This window comes from Biomphalaria glabrata, chromosome 8, assembly GCF_947242115.1.
Source record: "Biomphalaria glabrata chromosome 8, xgBioGlab47.1, whole genome shotgun sequence".
In the NCBI taxonomy this organism is placed as follows: Eukaryota; Metazoa; Mollusca; class Gastropoda; family Planorbidae; genus Biomphalaria; species Biomphalaria glabrata.
This window is the reverse complement of record NC_074718.1, coordinates 22,969,946-22,986,554: the sequence shown is the minus strand read 5'-3', so window position 1 is coordinate 22,986,554 and position 16,609 is coordinate 22,969,946. Positions and strand designations below refer to the sequence as shown.

The window sequence follows — 16,609 nt, the reverse complement described above, 5'->3', positions numbered from 1 at the left end:
TGCACTTACTTTTCCGTTGTGAATATAGATAGAGAATATTCTCCTGGGCAACTGATAGACTCTCTCACCAAGAAGCTTCCTTCTCTTCCAGTCTTAGTAAGGAGAGATTTGCTCCTCTCTCTAGAACATTCTTTATAATACCACCTGTGTTAGCAAAAACAAATTAGAATTTGAATAACAAAAATTTGGTTTATGCTACATAATAAGCACCAAGGTCAAGGTTGCTTTAACTGAATAAACAAAATGTTAATAGTTCAAGATACAACAGTAATATTCTGATAGTACTAAAAACAGCCAAGGAATTAAAAAAATAAGAAGGCACCTTCCCAATAGAAAATTCTCATTCCATTTTCTATGTTGGAGAAGCTAACTTTAGAGAGGGTATATACAAATATTTATATTCAACTTTTCAGCTTTTAATGAAAATATTTGAAAGGCTCTCTGATGCTTTTCAGACAGAGATCTTTTGTTTTTGTATTATTACATCCTGAGCATTGAACACTAACCGAATAATTTGGCTAAACATCCTTCCCATTTGAATGCTCCATTAATATAATTTTGGCCAATGATTTATTGCATGTTGTGCTCAATTAGAACAACGTTCTAAAATCTGCCTCACACACTCAAACATAGGTTTCTGGCCTGAGAATTCTAGTTTCACTTTTTTTTTATTGTCCCCTGTCCCCACCCCTAAAAAGTAATTATACATACTAGCTTTACTTGAGCTTCTTAATACAATTATTATAGTATGTCATAAGCTCTCCAACATGTAAAATGAGAAGGAAGAAGAATAAGCTCTATGATGCCTTTTATTTTCTCATAATGCTCTCTCACCCAAGAATTTTAAACTTTTTTTTTTTACCTCAACATACAAAGTAATACAGTTTACCCTCCATTTCATTTTTTTTTTTAATACATTTTTACACACAAAAACCCATATTCAGTCAATGTCAGTTTCATATGGCCAAAAAAATTAGTCATATTCTATATCTATAATGTTCGAACAAGTCAAGAATGAAGTCACAGGAGAGAATGAATTAGCACATGCAGTTTTCTTCACAATTTACTTACTCAAAGACTTCAAGGCCACAGTTTTTCTTAACATAGTTGGCAGGGATGTAGCCTTCTTGGCTGAAATGATTCAAAGATGTCTGATTACTTTAGTAACAAGACAATTTACGTTCATTACATTTTTACATAAACAATAAAAAGCTCCCGGATATAACACAATATTAATTCTAAAAATATGTAAATCAGAAAAGATTTCCCATCATCTATATGTTGACATTAGAAATAAGTCAGTTTACACAATAAAGAATCAGAGAATTCTTTGACAGTAATAACCTCATTATGCCATTCACAAAACTACATGGAACTGAATCTGTTTTAATAGTAAAGAAAATGTCACACAGGTATGCCCCCTCCCCAAAATAATGCTGAGCATAAGTTTTTCAGAGACTAGAGAAGAATGCTTAGGGAACTATCAGTCATGGAAACAGTATCAGTATTAATTAAAGCTAGTTCCTAGTTCACAGATGATGGGTCAAGGCCTAGTACAGTATCAGTATTAATTAAAGCTAGTTCCTAGTTCACAGATGATGGGTCAAGGCCTAGTACAGTATCAGTATTAATTAAAGCTAGTTCCTAGTTCACAGATGATGGGTCAAGGCCTAGTTCTAATGTTTTGCCATTTCAACTTACCCTTGCTTGTTCTTTGCCACCCACCAGTTCTCTGCCGTTTGATCATTCACAAAGTATTGTTCACCCTGATACAAACATATAGGAGAAGAGAGTTAATGACAATTCTGATGTTTCTATAAAGAATGTTTTGTTTTTACATAAATTAGCATACATACAATCATTAACATTATCTATTAACTCAGTTGTATAAGTCAAAATTAATTTCATAGGACACAGACTTTTGCACTATCTTTTTTATACCTTTGTACCTTTAAGTAATAAATGAGTTCTTTAAATGAGAATTTAATTATTTGACTGTTTAAATATCAAGTAATAACTAAGTTATATATACTAGATTTTAGATGTGATCAATAGAATCAATAAACATAAATGTAAAATTTCACAAGGTTACAAAGACAGTTTGTGTGGAAACACAAACTCAAAATTGGCCCCCGAAGTGGTCCACCAACGCAGGTAAAAAGGAAGGTATCAATATTTTAAGAAAGAACAGAGAAGAATGGAGAAAGAAGGTTGACAGATCTTGTGTGGTGCCCCAGCGGTCCAGAAGAAACAAAGGATAAGTGAAAGTGAATGTGAAATTAAATGTAAACCTGGCCTAATTGATGTCTTATAATGAATATCTAATTGATCTAATTGTTTTGTAAAGGGTCAATCTCTTATTCAAATCCTCAAAAAAAGAAAAAAAGATTTCCATAAAAAAAAATAACAAAATAATTCCTATAGTTTAGTGTTCATGCAGCATTACAGTTCATGCGATAATATGAAAAACTACTTATTAATTGTTGTTTTAAATTATGTCCAACTTATATGCATACTAAATAGATTATTTCTCTTAAAAAAAGTAAACATTAATTTTGGGTAAATGTAGTAGTTAGTATAACAGAACTTACATAACATAGCAGACAAATGTAAAAAAAATTATTTTTTTTACATAAAATCTACAACCGTTTCAAACATTAATATAAATTTTTTTTTGTTTTATAAAAATTGCTCTGTGCTATATAAAAAGGGCATGCATTTCTTTTTAATTCCATACTAAATATATAATTATCTAATAAAAAAAAGTCATAACAGTTTAATAAAAGTATTCTTTTCACTCTGAAAACCAAAAAAAAAAAAATAACAATAAATTCCGGCCAAGTGTGGAAAATAATTCATAGTCAAAGAGTTAAAAGAAATTCAAAATGGCACTAATTTTGTTTAAAATGTTAAGAAACAAAAAAGAACATTACGGCAATGAGTTCCAGTCCCCAATCATCTGTAGGCTGGTAGTCATAGACTGCTATGTACACGTTGTCTCCCACTCGAGGCGGCGGCACTGGTGGAATTGGTTCATTCATGGGAAGTAAGTCTTCAAAAAAAAAAAGAAAGAAAAAAAAAAAGAACCTTGTACAGAAATAACACATTACAGATATGACAATTCATTGCAAGTACTGACAATCATTTCTTTAGATAGGCTTTTGTTCGATTTTATTATGAACTTTTTTTTGTATAGTATACTCAAAAATGACAATGGTTCTCACTCTTCAATTTTCTAGCTTTGTTAGTAGTCTACTATCAAAAGCAATCTTGTCCATCCGAAGTTAAGAATTTCAGACAAAAGTAGCCTTTCAAACATCACAAGTCAAAAAGAATTTACTGTGAATCTCTCTAAAGAAAGATTCAAAGATCCTCCTCCCTATTAAAATTTTTTACATATGAAAATACCACTTGCATACCCTGTTTATATCAAGTTTTCAAATTAATTTTCTAAAACTGCTTCAAGCACAATTCCTGGTTTGTCTATTGCAAAATAAAGAATGTATTATGTCTTAACTTACCACAACATTTACAGCCTATTGCATTACGGTTGGATTGGTCGCAACAGTTATAATATGGACGTTTCTTACTCCAAACACCAGGATGGTATTTATTAAAAAATGAAGCCCCTGCATTTACTGCACCTGAAGAAAATGTTTGTGTTCAAGGTATTATTTATGTAATTAACTAAATGCTAAAAAATTAAGCATTTAAACCACATCTGTCATAGAGTTAAACAATAAAACAACAAGCAACAAAGTGATACTTCAGTTCAAGTCATAATGTTAACTCAAACTGAATCTTTAGTATACCCAGGAGAAAAAAAAAGAAAAAATGGTCAGTAAAAGAATGTGAAATAAAATGTACACCAAAAAGAGCTGTTTTGATAAAGTATTGCTAGAGTTCTGCGCCTAAGCAGATGCATATGGTGCTGACCAGCACACTGTTAGACATAAGTCATGAACAGATCTAAGAGAAGGATGTTGAAATTAGACAGAAACAGAGTTCCGTCTCTAAGTCTAGGAGCTTGATTAAAAGCAGTGATGAAGACACACTTTATTATTATGTATTTCTGATGTCCTGAGAGTTTCCTCCATTAGATTTATTACAGTATTACAGCTACCAAACAGCAATTATGGGAGAAATAAATATTTACAAATTTAATCCTATATAAACCCAATAGCTCCTATTTCCTGTTAAGAAAAACCTTTCCCAGGCCCTAAGCAAAGAGAAATAACTCCGAATTTAAAAATCTTAAAAAATAAAAAAAAATAAAAATCAAATTTAAGATACATATAAACAAATTAACAACTTAAAAAAATAAAATGATATGTCTAGTTTAAAAAAATATATACTTTTAATACCATTAGAATATAAAAATACCCATTTTCCCATGTTAGGGCTTAAAGACAGGGGCTATGGGCCTGTTCCTTTTAAAATTATTAAAGCTATAAAAATCTTCCCGATTTTATTAAAAATAGAACCTGTAATCTCCAAAATAATTTGTAATCACGCTTTCAACAAGACTAGAAGAAATCTTCTTTTTAAAAAGTAAGTATTTTGAATAGGGGGTTTTAGAAATGTTCTACAATGGTTTAGGACTAAAACAGGAAAACGTTTCCAACTGCAGAAGGAGCTAATGGGTTAAGAAGCTATTAAGGATATTCTGGAAATTGAAAATAAATGCTGTATTATATGGAGAAAAAATAAAATGTTTTGTTTTTAAAAAATTAACAATTCATAAATGACACAGCATAAAATTTGTATTCTTATATTTCACCTGTTCGAATGGCTTCCAGCCAGGCCTGCCTCTCTATGTTACTGCTGGCTATAATATACAATGTGCAGTAGTCATCTCTGGCATTGCTGTCTGCATACACAATCTGTGAACAGATAATGGAAAATCTAAACATAACCTTGTTGTCAGTTTCTAACACTATTTTAAACAAGCTTAAAAATGAACACAATAACCTACAAATTAATAGAAGTAGAAAGAGATTCGCAGAATATGAGTTAAGTCAAAGACAGACTGTGACGATACGAAACTTGCATGCCAAAGTTCATTTGAGTTTTTCCCAACAAATCGTGGGAAACTTTTATTTTTAACTAAAAACAATTATTTTCCTGTCCACCCATAACTAAATTCTTATAGAATTTATCTCCCCTTGCACTGTTTCTCACGGGACGAATCTCGCCGTAAAACATTAACTAGCTTCTCTAGGGCTAACTTTTAATTTTGACCGCCGTGCAGGTGACCAGCACACAATAGTCGCTGCACTAGCGCTACACGCAGCGGCATAATAACTTTTCATTTCACACCTATTTCCCATTTCTATTATATCCCTCATACATATTATTATGTCTCACACAATTTTGAACTTATAGTTCCTTGGATGAGTTTAATTTTGATTAATTATATCAAACCCTTATCATTGTATCTCGATCCCTAGAATTTTATTTTCATCTTATCCTTTAGTATACTATGCTCATTTACTATAACTGATTACTTATCGTCGTAATCAAATTCAATGGATGAATCTTGACTAGTATCATGCTACATTGTATGATAACCTATTTATTTACTGTGGTTATCTTACTTGTATTTTGTTTGTTATTGAGTTATATGCATGCTTTAAGATTTTATAACTAATTGTCTTAAATGCCTTATTGGGATTGATACCAATGCCTGTATCTGAATGATTGCAAGGCATTTGGGAATCCCTACTCAATGCCTTTGGGAGGTTCCTATTTGTCTGTCTTATCCCCAGCCTGGTTGCTACCCCCGATTGTTCTTGGCCTTAAAATATTGCCCAGTGTCCACAGTGCCTTATACTGCCCAGTATCATCTGCCCAAACTGTCCACTGCCCAATAGGTATTGCCTAACGTCGACTGACTAGAGCAACCTTCGCTGCAGAAGATAAACTGGTATTGAGTTAGCACGGCTCTCTACGAGCTAGAGATCACAGCTGAGAGATCACCCCACTACAACTTAGTCTGCAGCACCAACCCTCTCTACTGCTAAACAGGCAGCGGCCTCACCCTAGAGCCAGCTTGCCTACAGTATAGAGAGTATCCCGAGCTGACATCCTAAGACAGAGCCGGATGACTCATCCTTCTGAGTGCCAGTCCTTTGACCGCCAGAAGACGACCCACGGGCTAGCAGCTAAGAATATAAGTAGCCAGACATAGGAACATTCTTCTCTTCCAATCACTCACCAATTAGCAATCCATGATGAGCAGTTATGTTAGATATTAGCACCTTCATTTCTTAATTATAATTTTATTTGATCATTTATCTTTTGTAAACTTTCATTTATTAAATTATTTTTATTCATAAACGTATAATATTGGTCTGTTCTTACTCTTAGTTGTGGTGTGCCTGTACAAAATCTTATATGTGAGAGGGATAATTAATAAAATTTCCCCTAGACCTAAACAAACCAGCCAATTATTAACTAAATAAACATCTCGTCACACAGACATACACAGACAAAAGTGAAAAAAAAAAGGTTTAAACCTGAAAGACATTATCTTTATCTTCTAGTTTCTTGTCCTCTACCTCCATCACGACCTTCATTAAACAGAGTCTAACTTCCCCCTTAAGACGGCCTGGATTCTGTAAGAACAGGTACAAACTAAGTTTATGGTAACAGATATATAAATTCTATGCACATAAAAAAAAGTATTTGTAAAAAACTAACAAAATATCTCAAAACTGAAAAAAAAAGTTGGAAAGAGATTTGACTTGCAACAATTGGATTTAAACCTGTACTTGTCTGCAGGAATAAAATAGATATAGTGTATTAGAAAATATGCTATCAAGTGAGAAACTTGTGTAAACTGTATCAGGGAACCAAAAGATACAAAGGAAAGAATAAATCAGAAAAGTCAGAGAACAAAATAAAGAAAAAAAAAGTGGATAGGAAAATAATTCAGAGCAAGAGACATCAAACAGAAGAGAAATCATAACATTAAAATTAAAAAACAACACAACTTTTTGGTCAACACAACCTGGGTACGCTATTCTGCCTCATAGTGGCACACAGGTGGAAACGATCATTTGAGGAAGTGATTAGGCTAAAGGAATAACAAAACAAAACTCCTGTGGGAGTGTCCAAGGGAATGCGAGAGCTTATTCCCATTGCACGGTGCAGAGTTGAAAGAGAGCTTCCACGTCCCTGTCGATAATCCATGCGCCGTTCATCAAGGGACTGTTACACTAATGGCAAGTCCTGCATGGTTAGCTTGGTACAACATAGGAAAATGGCAGAGGTTTCGGTGTACTCGGCCTTCAGCCATGCATTATTGTCCATGCGCCCGGAGTGCCAGATATATTGGAAATAGGAATGCTTTACATAGGTATTGACTTAGATCTCTTCCAGACAGATCGGTTGTTCAAGCAGGCTTACATGCCTAGAGCTCGAAGAGCCTTCGGCTCAGCTCTTTTGACAATCAAACAGTCAACTCAGCAAAGAATCTCATGTGGCAGCAAATTAAAAAGTTAGCCTAATAGTCTAGAAAACAATTAAGACCATTGTTGGAGAAAAAATTAGCATAAACATAAATGTCTCAACATGTCTTATGCTCCATAGCAAGAGTGATGGCTTAATAAGTTCTATCAAGGACGTAAATAAAATAATTTTAAAAGCATTCTAGACCTTCTCTTTTTGAGAATCTACATATATATAATATGTAAAGAAATACAATACATGAAGGATATCTAACTAACTTCATTATATCAGGTTTAAAAGTTTTTTGTCACTTGAGAATTTTATACATGATGTATATATAAGATATGGCACACCAATTAAACATATATTATAATTACATGCAAATCCCCTTCATAGTAGGCCAAAACACTGTCTGTAAGTTTAAAAAGTCTGTTTTTGTAATTCTGAGTGTGTAGAATTTTCCTCTTGATAACAGATTTTTTACACAGGACCCCTTCTTTAATCACTGGCCCATATCCATTTATTCTGTGACTGGCACTCATCTCCACTTAATTCTCATTTAAAAGACCTGAACGAAAAAAAAAAAAAGGAAAACAACATTTTTATCAATTTGGTTAAAAAAGGTTAAAAATTGTTGTTAAAAACTTACCAATATCCTTTGGTTGTAGTTGGGATTTAAATTTTAAACAAAAATTAAAGTTTTACATTAGTTATATCCTATTCTGTGGTCAACAATTTGAATGGAAATTAACACACATCCCATTTTATGGGAGCAGGTGTAGAGTTTGTTTTTTGTAAAATGTTTCACATGTTTCGGATGTTCCTTCAGAGTTGAAGATAGTTTACTTCCTAGTCCAAACCTCCCACAGGACGACGGGGGATGGGAGCGGGCAGGGTTTGAACCCTCGACAAATCCGAACGACAGTGCAGCGTGCAAACCGCACGACCAGGCAGCCATCCATTGGAATATATCTTTCTATTCACAATTTTAACTCCTCAGCCTATCAAGCTAACACTTCAAAGCAAGTATGAAGAGTGTTAACTAGTTTTATTTGCTATGTTGACCAATTTTTGATGTCTAATAAGTGGTCTGGTGGAAGTCTCTACATAGGACTAACTTATTTTGTCATCACCAGATAGTAAGTAAAAATAAGTAAAGTTACCCTTTTAGACCTTGTGAACAGATATAGCTGCCTTTCAAATCAATTTCACATTATTTATGTCAACAGTATCTAGAATCAAATCTATTCTACACTGTTTATAAATGTCAATAGTAATTGGAATCAAATCAATTTCAGATGGTTTATGTTAAGAGTTTGGATTATGGGTGATTTCAACCTGAACCTACCTGATATAAATTGGAAAACACTAACCATAGATAACCAAAACCTTAAGGACATAAATGAGCTTTTCATAGAAACTTTACACAACCTAAGTTTAGATCAAATCATTAAAAAGCAAACTAGATTAAACAACACATTAGATCTCTTCTTAACCAACAGACCTGGATTAGTAGTTGATTATAATATTATCCCTGGTCTATCAGACCATGAGATCATAAAAATACACAGTCAGATAAAAGCAGTAGCCAATACAAAACCCAAAAGAAAAATCTTACTCTGGAATAAATGTAACCTAACACAACTACACCAAGCTGCATTAAACTTTCAACAAACATTCTTATTAGAAAAAGACATTAACCAACCAGTCGATGACCTCTGGAATTTCATTAAAAACCATCTTAAAAGCATTATAGAAAATCATATACCAACTAAATACACATCAAACAAAATAAATAAATGCTGGTTTAATAATAGACTAAAGAAGCTTTGTAAACAGAAGGAAAACCTATATAGAAAATTTAAAAGAAACTAAGGCAGAAAGAGTTTACAAAAAGTATATAAAAATTAAACACTTAACCCAAAAAGTAAGCAGACAGCTGCAGAGTGAATACATAAACAATGTAATATCTAAAGATAACAACAAAACCTATGGTCATACATTAAGTCTAAGAAAATGGAAACAACAGGCATAGCGCCATTAAAGATGAACATAACATAATACATAATGATAATGAAACTAAAGCAAACATCCTTAACAAATACTTTGCATCAGCATTCTCAGCCCCAGGAGACAAAGACATATTACTGAATTTGAACCAAGTAGACAACATAGAAGATATAGTAGTACAAGAAAATGGAATTCAAAAACTATTAGCCAACACCAAACCAAATAAAGCGTCTGGACCTGATGGTATTCCAGCTAGATTACTCAAAGAACTAAGCAATGAGCTAGCCCCAGTGTTCAAAATACTCTTTCAGGCTTCGCTTAACCAGGGCAGAATACCAAAGGACTGGAAAGAAGCTAATGTCACCCCCCCTATTTAAAAAAGGAGAAAAATCTGACCCAGGAAACTACAGACCAGTATCACTTACCAGCATCACATGTAAAATCCTAGAACACATAATATGTAGCAACATCATGAACCACTTAGACAAACATAATGTCCTCACACCATACCAACATGACTTTAGGAAATATAGATCATGTGAAACACAACTAATAGGACTAAATGATGATTTTTCTAAAGGTTTAGATAATAGTGAACAAATAGATGCTATCTTACTAGATTTTTCTAAGACTTTTGACAAAGTTTACCACCATAGTTTGCTTAAAAAATTAAAATATTTTGGCATTAATGATCCACTGCATCAGTGGATTAAAGATTTTCTGATAGGGAGAGAACAAACTGTAATAATAAATGGCTCTAAATCAACACCGATAACAGTAAACTCAGGTGTACCTCAAGGAACAGTCTTGGGTCCACTACTATTTTTAATTTACATGAATGATTTACCAAATTGCATTACTTCAGGAACAAAAGTCAGATTATTTGCAGACGATTGCATAATATATAGAACAATAAAAACAACACAAGACACAGATATTTTACAAAGAGAATTAGATGAATTACAGAAATGGGAATCAAATTGGAGCATGTCTTTCCACCCAGAAAAATGTCAGTTGTTAAGAATAACAAAAAAACTAAAACAAATTAATTCCACTTATCTTATTCATGGCAAACCAGTAACACAGACTAAAAATGCAAAATACATAGGTGTTATAATAAATGAAAAACTGTCATGGAATACACATATTGATGAAACTATAAAAAAATCAAACAAAGCATTAGGATTTATTAAAAGAAATTTCTATAAATCAAATAAGAACATAAAACTAAAATGTTATTTAACCTTGGTTAGGCCAATAATAGAATATGCATCCTCCGTTTGGGACCCCTCACCTCAAGAAAACATTAAGAAACTGGAACAGACACAAAATAGAGCAGTGAGATTCATAACAAATGAATATTCACATTTGACTAGATTAACACCTTTAGTAAAATCACTAAATTTAGAAAGCCTTCATGACAGAAGACTCAAAAGTAAATTTAAAGTAAAATTTAATAAAATACTCTGAAAGACACAAAGATAAAGGCACATTCCTTGTCCCATATGCTAGGACAAATTGGTACAAATACTCCTTCTTCTCTAGTGCTATTAGAGCATGGAATGGGTTGCCTGAGCTAGCCAGGAAAATCAGTGACTTGGCAGAATTTAAGTCAATATGCATGACGCATAGGACGTAATCATCTTCTTTTTTGAAGTAACGTCTGTATTATATAAGATAAGATAAGAATAGCACAGGTTTTGAAATTAAACTTTTAATAGCAGAATAATGCACTCAGTATCTGGAATGAAATCCATTACTTTTTTATTTACTACAAGAACGAAGTCTGTGTATTTAACACTTTTAAATAAAGATTATATCAACTCAATATGTATATCTGTGTGTATGGTACAAATTTTTTATATGTTATTTCTCCCACATCCAATCTCAGATTAAGCTGAAATTTTGCACTATTATTTCTTTTACATGACAACAAAAGAATCAGTAAAAAAAAATTATTCAATAAGTTAATTAACTTTTGGTAATTTATTATTTTGCTTGGTATCTTGAACAAGAGAAAGAAATCATACTTGACAGATGTGGTGGTATAAGTTGAATTAGTCCCCTTGAGGACTCTTGAGCTCTGAGAGAACATTTTTTTTATTCATTTAAAAAATGAACATGTAAAGATTCACCAAGATATCCTCTTCTTCCCTACCCCTTTTACAACTGGTCCAGACAAGTGATAGGATCATAGCAAATAGAGAAAGTCATCTAAACAAAAACAATTGGTAAAAATATTTCTTATTGCACAGATGTATTATGTCTAGGTCAATCATGCATATAATTATATAATTGAGCCAAACTAATTGCTACATTTACACTTGTTTTTTAAAAAGTATTTTTTTTTCTTGTTGTCCTTTTTTTTCTTCTTCTATCCAACTTTTTAGCAGCTGAGCCATAGGCCTGATGTCCTCTTCATTAATTACAAGGCTTTAATTGTATTAATAAGTTTTTATTAGAGTCTATGATAGAATTAGACTTTGTCTGATTCAGTGGTGTCTATCTTATGATATAGAGATATTTTAAGACATTCAAAAGGAAGATGTTTAAAGGTGGTAAAAATAATTAAATTAAAAGTTCATATTTCTATAATTTACTAATTTAGTTAGTCTAAGCAAAATAAAAAAAAAAAAAAAAGAAACACTATTTTAACAATTTATTATAATTATTTAGTATATAAATACTAAAACTCTTTCAGTGCAGGGTTACTCTCAATGAGTAACTTTGCTAGCACTGGCAAGTGTGGAATTACTGTCAGCAAATAACTTGGAATACAATAGATATAGTTGTTTCAATATCTTTAAAATGGTATATCCTTTTGATTTCTCTTTTATTTTTTATTTTCTGCATTTGAGCATGTATTTTGTAATCATACCTTACATTAGCACAATGAGAATCTATTCAATAAATTCTATAATATTGAATCACTTAATTAATAGTAATAATAGTTTATAACTCACAGATTTATTTATTAATAATAAAAATCTTCAAATATGTGATGTGTGTATCTGCCTTCACCTTCAGTTCATACTGGGGAGGAAAGCAAGAATGAACAACAGAGCCCTTTACTATCAATTTATAGCCTTCTTAAATTTAAATTAACTTTGATACTAAAGTTAACTAGAGTCTAGCCTAGTGTGGTTTTAGTAACTTTTTACTACTACTATTGTACTGTACTTTATAGATATCTAGATCAGTAGATCTACATTAATATTTTTTTAAATTTATGATTATTGGAATTTCCATTACAAAACTTACACAAACTTTGTCGAAATTAAAACCTCTAATGCCAGTAACTTCAGTAAGGCCCCGTCTAGGGGGTATCTTGTTCTTCAACATTACGTCATTAGAAATCTACGAATACAATACACATTCTAGACTACTACTTTCTACTATCTAGTGATAGACTAGTGTGTAATCTAGTTATTTAGATTGTCTTAACACTAATACTTGTAATATCATTAAATATGTAACATAACACTAATTATTAGTCTAATATTAATAACACTAGATCTAGATATATAGAACTAGATCTAGTAACACTAACAGTGAAGTGACACTGACTCTGACTCTTATCACAGTCAAGTCACACTACTCAAACTCAAGACTACTGACTTAGTACTGTGACAGTCACAGTAGAAATCTGGATCTAGATCTAGAACTACATGTACATCTAGTCTCTCAGTCTATGCAATTCTAGCTCTAGACCTAAAGAAAATTTAACGTAATGAATATCGGAATGTAGATAATTTAGAAAAAAAAGATCTAGTCTAGATCTTTATTGAATAGATTTAGATTTATTTTATATCTAGACTCTAGATTCTAATAACAACAATCTATAAACCAGGAAGAAAAGTTTTTTTTTCCTCTTTATCTGCAATTGTAAAATTCGAATCGGAAAAGCTATTTATAGTTCTGTACTTCTCGGAATGATAAGATGCCCCTGTCATTTACATCTAATGTTCTAGCTGTCACAGCCTCGTTTGAGACTCATTGTGACATGTTGTTTAGATATACGTTGTCTGCATTTGTCGCGGTTGTAGCCTCGATACAAGTTAAAATTAGCGCAATATAATGAATATTTCCTTAGACTTTCAGTTTCAGATCTAGAAGAAAAAAAATATTTCCGAAGACCCCTTTTGAATGCCCCATTCCAGTCCCCCACACATTTAGGACATCCATAGGAAAGCACCAATGATGCATTCTCTCTCCAGCTCTTTTTAGCGGCCCCCGAAAGGGGATAAGACGCTATTAATTTTGTGTGGAATGTCTGTCCGTCCGTCCGTCCGTCCCGTTTAGATCTCGTAAACTAGAAAAGATAGTGAAAATCCGACATCATAATATTTTAGACCAATCAAAGTTCTGATGCAACATACGTCTACTTTGTTCTTTTCTGAAAGCGAAAAATCTAATTTTTTAAATCACTTATGCAAGCAGTTTTTTTTTCATAAAATACACCACTTTTACAACTATTCACTTAATAGTAACAAACACGAGCGGCTATTTAGTAGTGGAGATGGCCATTTACTATATTTATAACACATTTATGCAAACGGTTTTAGATTTTTTTGTCAAAAAATTATTATTTTTTTTTTTTACATTTGTATTGCTAAGTTAAGTAAGTTCTGTAATACTAACTACTATATTTACACACACAAAAAATGTTTACTTTTTTTTTAAAGAGAAAAAATCTATTAAGTATGCATATAAGTTGGACATAATTTAAAACAACAATAAATAAGTAGTTTTTCATATTATCGCTTGAACTGCAGCACCGCACTATGGCTATAATACACGTAACGAAAGGATTTTTTTTTAGGGAAATGTTTTTTTCTTGAGGATTTAGAGGTTGGCCTTTTACAAAACAATTAGATCAATTAGATATTCATTATAAGACATCAGTTAGGCCAGGTTCACATCTAACTTCACATTCACTTTCACCTATCCTTTGTATGCTGGACCGCTGGGGCACCACACAAGATCTGTCAACCTTCTTTCTCCATTCTTCTATGTCATTTGTCTTTGATAGAATTTCATTCCGATGTTCTTTCTGAAAATATTGAAACCTGCCTTTTTTACCTACCTGGGTGGGCCACTTCGGGGGCCGATTTTGATTTTGTGTTTCCAAACTGTCTTTGTAACCTTGTTATTAATTTGATTTCTGGAGCATATTATGATGGAAACTAGAACTATTTATTCCTAGCTTGACCATGAGCGGACGGCCTTTTTCAAATCTCAGGTTTGCATATGATACAGACCTCATTGTAAAAAATGCCGACCAGTGTACAAACAAAACTGGATAGTGCAGTTAGAGCTATTGGCATAGAAATTAGTGCAGAAAAAATTAAAATACAAGTTTGTGGTGGAGATAGTACGAGATGTTGCATACAGTTGAATGGTCAAACATTTGAAGAATTAGAGTCAAACATAGCAAAAGATGGAGGATCAATAAAAGAGATAAAAACCCACCGAAGTTCTGCATCTGCTGCCATGAGCAAACTGTGGAAAATTTGGAGGAGTAGCCTTATATCAGCTTTCAAGTAAAATTAAATTTGTATTTGTCGCTAATGGTCTTTGTGCTTCTATATATATAGTTGGGAAGTCTTATATTTGCCTGCTCCAGGGAAAGCCTACTCGGATCCAAGCATCATGATAAATGGTTATGACATAAATGCAGTGGACAGATTCACATATCTTGGCAGCACACTCTCCAGAAACGGGAAGATCGATAATGAAATCAACCTGCGTATCGCCAAGGCCAGTGCATCCTATGGCAGACTGTCTAGAAACGTCTGGAACAGACGTGGTATCACTACAAATACAAAGCTAGGGATCTATCGAGCTTTCATTCTCTCTACATTGCTCTATGCCTCAGAAACATGGACAGTGTACAGAAAACATGCAAAGAAACTGAACCACTTCCACATAACATGTCTAAGAAAAATACTGAATGTCAAATGGCAAAAAAAAAAAATACCGGATACTGAAGTCCTTCGAAGAGTGGGTCTGCAAAGCATCCACACAATCCTGATGCAGTCACAGATGCGGTGGGCAGGACACGTCTGCAGAATGGAAAACCGAAGCATCCCTAAACGACTCCTGTATGGCCAATTAATGGAAGGAAAGCGCTCGCAAGGCGGTCAAAGAAAACGCTTTAGGGAAACCCTCAAAGCTTCTCTGAAGGCGTTCAGCATAGACCCAGCCACCTGGGAGACAGAGATGCATGACTTATGACAGAGCATCATGACGTCGCGCTGTGATGACAAAGTGGTCATCATCGAACCACGATGGACGAACTATATAGTTGGGAAAGTTGGAATGCTGAAGCTGAAAGAAGAATTCAAGCCTCGGAGAGTACATGCTGGTTATCAGATACCAGGAAAAGAAGACAAATGAGTTTGGCACCAATTTTGGTGGTGGCATACTGTTACAAGTCAACACTCTTGCTGGTAAAAAGGAGAAGCTCCTCAATACTATGAAGAGATGAAAGCTGAGCTGGTTTGTTTATTATGTAAGATATGACTCACGGTCCAAATTCATCCTTCAAGAAAAGAAAAGCTGGCTAGACAGTTTAATTGGATAGACAGGAGTCTCTCTTGATATCCTGCTAAGAACAGTAGCTGACCTGGAAAAATGGTAGGATTTTGTTTCGCAAACTGTTACAGCACCAATACGACGAAAGTCTAAAGGGAAGCGGGAATGTCGTAAGAATACAAGAAACTATAGATTAATAGTTAATTAACTATTTTAATAAATCTTATCTTATCTTATATAATACAGACGTTACTTCAAAAAAGAAGATGATTACGTCCTACGCGTCATGCATTTAGCCATGCATATTAAACAATGACTTAAATTCTGCCAAGTCACTGGTTTTCCTGGCTAGCTCAGGCAACCCATTCCATGCTCTAATAGCACTATGGAAGAAGGAGTATTTGTACAATTTTTTCCTAGCCTATGGGACGAGGGATGTACCTTTATCTTTGTGTCTTTCAGAGTATTTTATTAAATTTTGTTTTTGTTTTTAAAGATTATGGTTCAGTGTTTTATGTATAATTACTACTTTACCTTTGAGTCTTCTGTCCTGAAGGCTTACTAAATTTAGTGATTTTACTAAAGGTGTTACTCTAGTCAAATGTGAATG

General features: G+C 33.1%; 1 protein-coding gene across 9 annotated transcripts in view; it reads right to left on the bottom strand.

The window, feature by feature from the left end:
• Nucleotides 1-13,330, bottom strand: part of LOC106066528 (tyrosine-protein kinase TXK-like) — a 30,354-nt gene extending 17,024 nt beyond the window's left edge. Inside the window, exons 1-11 of one of the 9 annotated variants that reach the window (XM_056037781.1) lie at nt 13,013-13,330; nt 12,724-12,819; nt 12,426-12,495; nt 7,830-8,020; nt 6,519-6,617; nt 4,781-4,883; nt 3,522-3,644; nt 2,934-3,052; nt 1,702-1,766; nt 1,072-1,131; nt 10-144 (exon numbers count right to left, since the gene is read on the bottom strand). In XM_056037781.1, coding sequence (XP_055893756.1) covers nt 10-144; nt 1,072-1,131; nt 1,702-1,766; nt 2,934-3,052; nt 3,522-3,644; nt 4,781-4,883; nt 6,519-6,617; nt 7,830-7,994 — 869 coding nt within the window. In that variant the 5' untranslated portion in view covers nt 7,995-8,020; nt 12,426-12,495; nt 12,724-12,819; nt 13,013-13,330. Of the gene's footprint in view, nt 1-9; nt 145-1,071; nt 1,132-1,701; nt 1,767-2,933; nt 3,053-3,521; nt 3,645-4,780; nt 4,884-6,518; nt 6,618-7,829; nt 8,021-12,425; nt 12,496-12,723; nt 12,975-13,012 lie in introns of those variants that run through there. The other 8 variants (XM_056037785.1, XM_056037783.1, XM_056037786.1 and 5 more) reach the window with 8 other exon arrangements.
• Nucleotides 13,331-16,609: the final 3,279 nt, after the last annotated feature.